We start from the raw sequence: 9,067 nt of genomic DNA on the forward strand, positions 1-9,067 counted from the left end.
ACTTTCAATTAGAGTCCTAGGAATGTGCAAATTCTGAGTTTTGAACTGTTTACATTACGAGAAAGATAAAAACATAATTGTTTCCAAAGTTTGGTAAAATACTTCTATATGTCTTCCTGAAGCAAGAGGAGACAACTTGTACTATAATATACTGTTTACAGATAATACAGTTACTGTATAGATGAGCAACAAATTTATCCTTGGCCTACTGTGATGTCTCTTCTGATGGGTAGTTGAGACAGGCTGTGTGACTTCAAATTTCTCTTTTTAGCAGTAAGTTTTACTCATTACTCCTTTCTGCCACGATTACCCTTTTCTGCAAGGATTCCCAAACTTGTCTGTTCAGTTATCATCACTGGTAGTAGATACTGGTGCTGCTAATGGTAGCAGCATCTTTGGAGCTCTATGATTTTAACTATGCTGCAGATAGCTGAACTGTCATCTTCTCCTTCCCTGCTCCCTCTACAAGTTAATCTCACATGCTGCAGCTACTGAATGAGCCTGATACTGTACAATCTTCTGTGCCCAAGGGCAGAAAAACCTGACCCCACTTGAAAAAGACTTGATACATCCTAGCACAGACACTACCACCCCATCTCCTGCATCCTTATTGGAAAGCTAAGTCTTGGCACTTACTACATTCCCATGGTGCTTCATGCAAATCAGCCAGTATAGGGGAGCTCTTCTGTGCAACTTCACTAGCACACAGGGCACTTAAAATGCCATCTCCCAAAGATTGTTTCAAGTCACACGCGAGACTGAGAAGTTACTGATTCTACTCTGTCTAGAAATGTACCAGCCATCTGGGTGGTTTTCATTGTTCCAATGGATAAGGATAATATCAACTGCTGGATTTTGAAGGAGTGTTTTATGATCGCACTGAGATTCAAAGTTGGACAAATGCACTGCTTCACCCAGTGGCAAACTAGACAGAAATCAAGGCATAAAGCATTCACAGGCACTGCCCGTGCTGAATAAAAATGTTGAAATTCAAACTGCCAGAGAGAAACCTTATGACCATGACAACACAGAACAGAATACTGGAAAACCAGCATTTTTTGTTAGTTACTTCCAGTTCCTCTTCTGAATTGAAGGCACTCATCAGTGAAAATTTTAAGGCTTGAAGCCTCTCAGGCTTTGTTATCTGATGATCCCCAGCTGCATATGTGCCCAACAACTGGAACCAGAGTGGCTGTTCAAGGGATCCTTCACTAACAGTGTTGGCCAGGTATTACAGCATCACTGAACAGCTGCTGATAGAACTGCTCGGTAGAGCTGCTGCTTCTGCTCCTTGGCTTCCTCCCTGACATCTTTCTCACACTTGCAGTCTTATAAAATTTATTTCACATAATTAAAAGCCTGAGTGCTTATTGGGTTGCGGTTTAAATGAGAAAAGTGTATTATTTAATGCAGCTTTTTTACCTTGCAAGTAGAAATTAAAATTAAAAAAAAAGGCGAAAATCCAGAAAGCTCAAACCTTTCTCTTCATGAGCTTGTTTTTAGATTAACATACACTAGCTGATTTTAGGCCTCGGCCTGTTTTTCCACTGACACGAGAAAACACCGTAAATTGTTACATCTCTTTTCTCAGGGTTGCCTGAAGCACTGTACTAAAAAGCGCACAAATTCCTTCTAAATGTAAGTGCAGGCTGCTGATCTAACGCTGCTGTGACTCTCAGCCTTACAGCTGCCCCTTAAACCAATGCGTGCCAAAGCGGCAGTGAGCACAATCAGTTTACACTCGGGCTGCGGAACACGCTGCCTCTCGCTTTTGACCCCGCTCTGAGAAACCCGCAGAACTGACAGGAAGGGCCGCGAGTTCAGCGTCCCAGAGCTCACGCTGCTTGGGGGCAGGAGGGAGGACGTGACGCGTTCGGGGGCCCCACGAACAGCGCGGCAGCAAGGCGGGAGCTGCCGACCGGCGCTTACCAAAAGCCCGTGCTCCTCCAAAAGTGCCGCAGGGGCCGCTCGGCTCGCCGCACATCCACGTGCACTACGTACGCCGCGGAGCCCGCGCCCAGCTGCACCATGAGCCACAGCAGCACCCGCATGGCGGCGCGGGAGCTCCGTACCGCCAACCGGCGCTGGCCACAAACGCAGCCCGGACGCGACGACGGGAGCCCGCCCACCGCGGGAGTGCCGCGGCTCCCCGCCCCGGCGGCGCTGTGAGGCGGTGGGTGCTGGGCGGCCGCTTGCGGGCTTCCGAAACGGAGTGTTCCGTTTCGGCGTGGCCAAAAAGCCGAGTTTGCTTTCTTAAGACAAGATGCCGAAGAAAAGTTACGTCCGTTTATCCAGGAAGCCTCGTCCTTTCAGGCACGCTGTAAAAAGTGCTGAAACACCGCCGTGCCATGGCTGAAGCGTGAAGCTGAAGACGCTGTGAGGAAACTTGCCCTGCAGGGTTAGCGCTCTAGAGGGCTCTGTTGGTGTTTTAAAGAAGCATCTGTCAGAGCTCGGGGAAAGTCTTCTCCAGTCTAGTTTCGGACAGTTTTCCCCAAGGTGTGCTCCTTGCTGCCTCAGCCACAGTAGACGAAAAGCTGGGGGACAGAAGGGAGGACAAAAACCCTTCCCAGAAGAGAGACGGAGAGGGAACTTGATTAGGGTGTTCTGCATCAACCCTAATCTGAGAAAACAACAAGATTTTTCAACATACATTTTCTGAAGAGAAAGTCTTTCCTGCTCAACACAGCCGCCCTTGTGCCACCTGCCATGTCAAGGAACCAAAGCAAAAAGAGTTCCCTATTCCCAAAATATCTGCAGGGATGCTCCAGAAGAGGCCAAATGAATTGCTGTTAGTAAGCCAAGGTAGCCAACTGGATCAACATATGCATGGATGCATTTGCAGGCCAAATGCCAGGTTACATCGGTAATACCCAGTGGCCTACTTTACAGAACTCCCCGGCATCTTCTCCCAGGAGCAGAGCAAACACCAGGGTTACAAGAGGCAACTTCCAGCAAACGTTTTCCAAAGCATAAAAGTTTCATTCAGAACTGAGCAGATATGCCCCTTGCTATAGGTGTGATTCTAGAGACCGTCAGGCAGAGCCCTGATACAGACCTTAGCCAAAGGGAATCTCCCCCACTGCGTTTGAATTTTTGCTCATCCAGGAGCTAGGAGAGTGGGAAGGCCGCAGCAGAAGATTTTGTTGAAAATGTTTTCCTGGGAGATTTCCCATTGCTTATGCTCTAAGACAAAGGACACTGGGGATGTCTTGGAACAGCCTTTTTCTTTCTCCTTGCACAGACCAGGAGCTCTTCTTGTCCAGAGGTGTTCCTGAGGAGGCACACAAGTATAAGAAATGGTGGGAGAGTGGAAGGAAAGTAGCAGGGAATCAACTCTTTCCAACAAGTATAGGCTGACCATTCCCCACCTAAGTGACAGCTGCGCCCAGCATAAATTCATCCAGTGCCTCAAACTGGGCAGATGAGAAATGTGACAGCATGATACTCCAGAGCTGAGTAATTTATGAGTCATGTAAACTGTTTGGTCATAGTTGTTCTCCTTGCAGCATCTCTGCAGATGTTTTGGGAGAACAGACACATCAGTCTCCTTTACAGGGATCAGTTAACTCCGACCACTGCATTTGCTTTGTCTGTCAGGAGGCATCTGGGCACCATGGAGAAAAGCAATGCACTGTGAATTTGCTTAAGGGGTTTTTCAGTTTAAATGCCTCTTGCTCATAATTGCATACACGTTATGTAATAAAGATTTTGTTGATCAGTAATATATATATATATCCCAACTGGAATCTTACCAGCATCAACAGCATGGATCTTAGTGCTCCTTTTCTCACAGATGGCTGGTTTTTGAGTCTCAGCTTATTTCACTACTGCAACTTTCCCCCAAGATCTGGTGAGCTTTGTCAGCCCTGAGATATCCTTTCTCCTTCTCATTCATTCATCAGCAGACCATGGAGTGAGTACTTGAACTGCAGCTGTCCATTACGTTTCTATTCAGTGGAGCAGTCTCATGTTTTTTTCCAAAACCTGCTGTTTCTCCCTTCTACAGCAGGCTTCTGCCAACAAACTGTGCAGATTGCAGAAAAACATACTGTCTGCTCCATGGTGCTGATCCCCGTGGCTGGTTCTTGCTTTTCTCCAGAACACCAGTGATCAGTCCCAGCTAGAAACGGAATGCAATTGTTGGCATTCTGCTGAGAGGCACTGAAAAGTTTGGAGATGTCTGAAAGATGTCTTCCTAGAGTTATATGGTCAGCTCTTTGAGATTAGCAAGTTGAGTAGGAGAGGACATGGTGTTTTAGCCCCCTCTGTAAGCTGGGATATAATATTTCATCTCCAAGGTTTCAGATTCTTTAGCATCTACTTCTTTCATGGTGTCAGAATATCTCTTTGTTTATTTTTTCACCAACTTTCACTTTTGTCTAAAGGTACACTTCTGACAAGTTTTGGCTTTCACCCAAGTGGTTGTAGCCCAGGGTTGCTCAATAATTGCTTTCTCTTTTGTCCAAAGACATGAACTTTATCATAGAGATGTTGCTGCCTCCTAATCCACCTTGGTTCAACATGACCCAGGGAGTTGCTTTGCTGCGGTTTAGCGCACTGCACATCTATTTTTATTTTCAGGTGTAACCAGGTACATATGATTCTGAATAAGGCTTTATAATCCTATATAAGGTTTTACATTAACCTGGCAGTACACAGTTTCAGGGCTTGTACTGGCCCAAACTTGTTTTAGCTTTGGTAACAACTGTTTGGTGATCAGGTCACTATTGCCTGAAGTTTTTCAGTTTAGCTCTCTGAATACCATTCAGTGGAAAATGTATCAGAGCGCGACAAGGGCCAGCTGCTGCCTTCAGCAGGGAATGCTGTCCACCACCTCTGAATCGAGGAGTAAGGCAAACTCTGAATTAGCAGAGATAGGATTGACCCACAGGCCCAGCTATCAAGCAAATTCATGGTGACAGCAGTTTTGAGGTCAAGATGGGAAATCAGTCTACAAATCAGGGCCAACAAGGTCTATGGCTAGATGTTGGCATAGCTGTGATTGAGACCAGCACTTCTACAGACTAGCTGGGAGGGGGATTGAAGAACTCAAGCTCCTGGCCCTGAAATGGTTCTCCTGGACCATGATTTTGCAGTTTAACATGGAAGGCAGCTGGAAGCATACAGCTGCTCCCTCAATCCACTCCAGTGGGATGGGGAAGGGAGAACTGGAAAGGTAAAAATGCAGTAACTTGTGGGTTGGGATAAGGGCAGATTAATAGGTTGAGTAAAATTGTGCATACAGTCAAAGAGAAAAACGGAATCCATTCCCTTCTTTCCATCACCAGGCAGATGTTCAGCCATTTCAAGTGAAGCAGAGCTCCATCACATGTAATGCTTAACTGGGAAGACAAGCACCATAATTCTGAATGTCTCTCCCTCCAGTTTGCCCATGTATGGCACTGACCTTGAGAAACAGCCTGCTTTTCTTGACAGGTAGATTGCTCTTTGGCATCTTTGGCTGGTAGAATATCTAATTAATTCAGTTATTGGGGAGTTATGTAGATGAATACTCCTCCTTTTCCTTTAGCCTGTGTTTCCCAGGGTCCCTGAAGGTCTTTTCTATTCATGAACAATGGGGCTAATCTTCCTACTGCACAAGGACCTCCAGAAGTATTTTCTAGAACATAAGTATATGCCAATTTTCCACACACTTAAAACCGTCTTAAGCAGAACTTGAGGTAGGCTTCAGCATAACTTACCTCTGGGACTGTTTAATGGGGCTGTAATTTTGTTAAAATCCTACAGGCTGAGGTACAATTCATGAATTTAACACAATGCTTGGCATGGAAGAATGCCTTGGACTTTTACATTCAGCATCCTCTTCATTTCACTTGTAGTTGCACAGCCCATATCACAGATGTTCCTATAGGTTGCATTTGTCCCTAAGCTCTTTAATATTGTGTAATTTTGCTCAATTTTTACAGAGGTGGGGAACCTTTACTAAACAGGAACTATACGTTTCTACCTCTAATTTTTCTGAATCAAGATAAAAGGAAGGATTAATCACTTCCTTGGATAACATTTCCCACAAACGCTGGCTCCTGTAGCAATAAAACCTGTGAATCATTTATCATAGTAGACCAATTTATCACCACCAGAGTCCCTAGAATCCAGAACCTTATGATTCCTGACTTAACTTTAAGCACAAAGGTCCCTCTTGTTTAGCAGTCCATCCTAGTGATGAAACTGGCTTGATCCCTCTATGATATGTCCACAGAGTGACTCTTTCAATCCTGCCTATCATGTAGGTGATGAATACAATCAGGAGAGGTGCAGTCCCTGGGTTTGTACTGATGCACAGAACATCTAAGGGCAGCATCGTGCTGACTGTGATGTATGTGCAGGGAGAAAGCAAAAATGTCCCTAAAGAAATGACATATTCCATTAAATAGCATTTCCCTACAATTTCAGGATCAACTCTGGTTTCTGTTATCTAATAAGGTTACATATATTATTTAAAAAGGGCTGACATTTTCTTTAGTTCCTGGCTGGATGTGTATTCATAGCAAGGCTAAGGGTAAAGCACCCAGCCATCTTATCTGAACTTCTTGACAAACTTTACTCATTTGTCTTTTTAAGCTTTGATTCATGCTGCCTACTTTTTCAGTTGTTTGTAGTTTCCATGGAGTGTGGAGATCACAATTTATCCCAATTTCTTTAGCTAGATTTTGAACTGCTTCTGCTATAAAGTGTGAACTCCTATCTGAAGATGATCCTGTAGGTACCCTTGGTATTATTACCTTAAGCAATACTTCTGCAACTTCTGTGGGCTTCTTGTGCTTCAAGGGAAAGATTCTGCCCAGCCTGACAAAGTTTCTGTCATTACTAAAAGATATAAATACCCAATTTGCTGTAGCAACGCAGCAAAGTCTATTTCACAATAACGGAATGTTTTTGTTACCCCCTGTGAAGGTCTTCAGAGTGCATGAGGATTATTCTTTAAACACAGTTCACATTTCTTTACTACACTTCTGGCTATCTCAGTCATTCATGCAGTTAACACTTGTATATTCAGCACTTCTGTCATTGCTTTGCTTACCCAGTGCGTTTCCTGATGTTTTTTATCGGCCAATTCATGCATAATTACTGTGACTATTTACTTGGTGTGAAGGGGTCATCCACCATCTTTCTTGATTTTTTTTTTTTTTTTTGCTTTCAGAAGATTAGCTAACTGCTCCTCTTCTGATATATATGGAAAGCTTTTATGCCTTTTATGTTTGGATTTTCTCCAGAAGGACCAACAATATTTGACTCCTCAAAGCTTCCTTCACAGCCTTATCCACCATCTGTTCTCCTGTATTTAGTGGATTGTTTCCAGTCTGATGTGCATTAGTGCATGACTGCCACTGCTTCAAGCAGATTGATAGCTTGTAAGTTGTTGACCCACACTTGACTGGAGATCCTTGAGATGTTATATGTCCCCTTTGTCTACAAATGTCCCCATGAGCATGGAATACCTCAGAGTCAAACTCTAAATCTGTCCAGATATAAACACTTTTGTCCTTTGACAATTCTAACACTCTTAGTAAGGCTATGAGTTTTGCTTTCTGCACCAAAGTGTTAGATAACAGAGCTTTGGCCTCAATCACTTCCTTAACTGCTACCATTACATTTCCCACTTTCCACTTTCCATCTCGCACGAAGCTGCTACCATCTACAAACAGGTCCCATTCTACATTTTCCATTGGCATGTCTTTCAAATCTGCTCTGCTGGAGTATGTCTGGTGGAAAATGGCGTCAATGCTAAATATTTGTATGTGGAAAGCATTGATGTCTGTGAGAATGCAATGTTCTTTCTTTTCCATGGTATGTACTTATTTCTCAGGTACATACCAGGTGTGTTCTGGTGCTGGATTTGATGCTAGCATGTGCTGCATTTGTGCTTAACTGAGGAGGCAAATAAATCTGATAGATTTTATTGCTGGTTGTAAAGTTGTGGGTTTACTCCACTGCATCTGAGGAAGACTCACTCTGTATCCAAGTTTCAAAGTCTATCTGGGAGCTAATAAATACAGAGCAGACTTTATAAAGAAAACATACAAAAATAGCCTTAGCAGAGCTTAGATAACCATCCTATAGCCATTGCTATCTTCCCCTTTGTAAAGAAATCAAGGTGCCTGGGACTCAGTGTGATACCCACTTTCTGCTTAGAGAGAACTTATCTCTCCCCTGAGTATCAGGATTCATAAAGACAACTGTAGGCTAAGCTTAAGGTTGAAGAACAGGAGCAGATTATAGGACTTAAATGCACTACCAGTCTTTGTTTCCAAAATGTTGTTGCTACTGTAACTGAACTATCAATAGCTATCTGCTGTCATTTTAAGTAGAATGTGGAAATGTGAAGACATTAATTGACTGACAATAAAGGATTAGTTCTGCATGTAATCTATGTTCTCTTTTGCCCATAACAAGATTTTGTTTATATTGTAAAGGGACACCAGACACCAGAAAGGATGTCTTTGATTTTACATAACAGACATCTTCCATACATCTATTATGTCTGTGGTCCTGTATAGAAAATACCATTTCTGCAAGAACACATCTGTGCTTAGGAGCTATAGAGGATAGGGAGATGATTTCCACAGTTCTCTTTGCTAAGTGCATATGAAAGAAACACTGGAAGAGTATTTAGCACTCTTCTTTGTCTCTGGTGCGGAGGTAAAAGATTTGTCTTTTGTTGCAAACTGTATTTACAGGGCTTTCTTGGAGCACAGCATTCAGTGTCAGCTCCTGTTGCTTCTGTCCAGGAAGCCATCATACCTGGAGGTTTTCAAGAACCAAGTAGATGTGGCACTGAGGGACATGGTTAGTGGGCATGGTGGTGACAGGTTGAAAACTGGACAAGCTGATCTTAGAGGTCTTTTCCAACTTTAATGATTCTATCACTCTTGCTGTCCTTGACAGGGAGCAGCTACAAGGCTTTTCCTCATATGTGTCTTAGTCTAGCACATTTCAGATAGCTAGTGAGTTTGTATAGATGGTTCCCTCCCAGGTCAGACTGGACTATTTCCCAGACCACCTTCTGAGAAACACTGTATTTTTCAAATACAGTGGATGTCACAAA

At 43.6% G+C, this 9,067-nt stretch overlaps 1 protein-coding gene across 1 annotated transcript in view; it reads right to left on the reverse strand.

Moving 5' to 3' along the window:
- The window catches only part of IDUA (alpha-L-iduronidase), a 47,510-nt gene extending 45,185 nt beyond the window's left edge, over nucleotides 1–2,325 (reverse strand). Inside the window, exon 1 of the mRNA XM_031609367.2 lies at nucleotides 1,930–2,325. Within this exon, the coding sequence (XP_031465227.2) occupies nucleotides 1,930–2,051 (122 nt within the window). The 5' untranslated portion in view covers nucleotides 2,052–2,325. The remainder of the gene's footprint in view (nucleotides 1–1,929) is intronic.
- Nucleotides 2,326–9,067: the final 6,742 nt, after the last annotated feature.

Source organism: Phasianus colchicus, chromosome Z, assembly GCF_987193195.1.
Source record: "Phasianus colchicus chromosome Z, bPhaCol1.hap1.1, whole genome shotgun sequence".
NCBI classification, from domain to species: Eukaryota; Metazoa; Chordata; class Aves; order Galliformes; family Phasianidae; genus Phasianus; species Phasianus colchicus.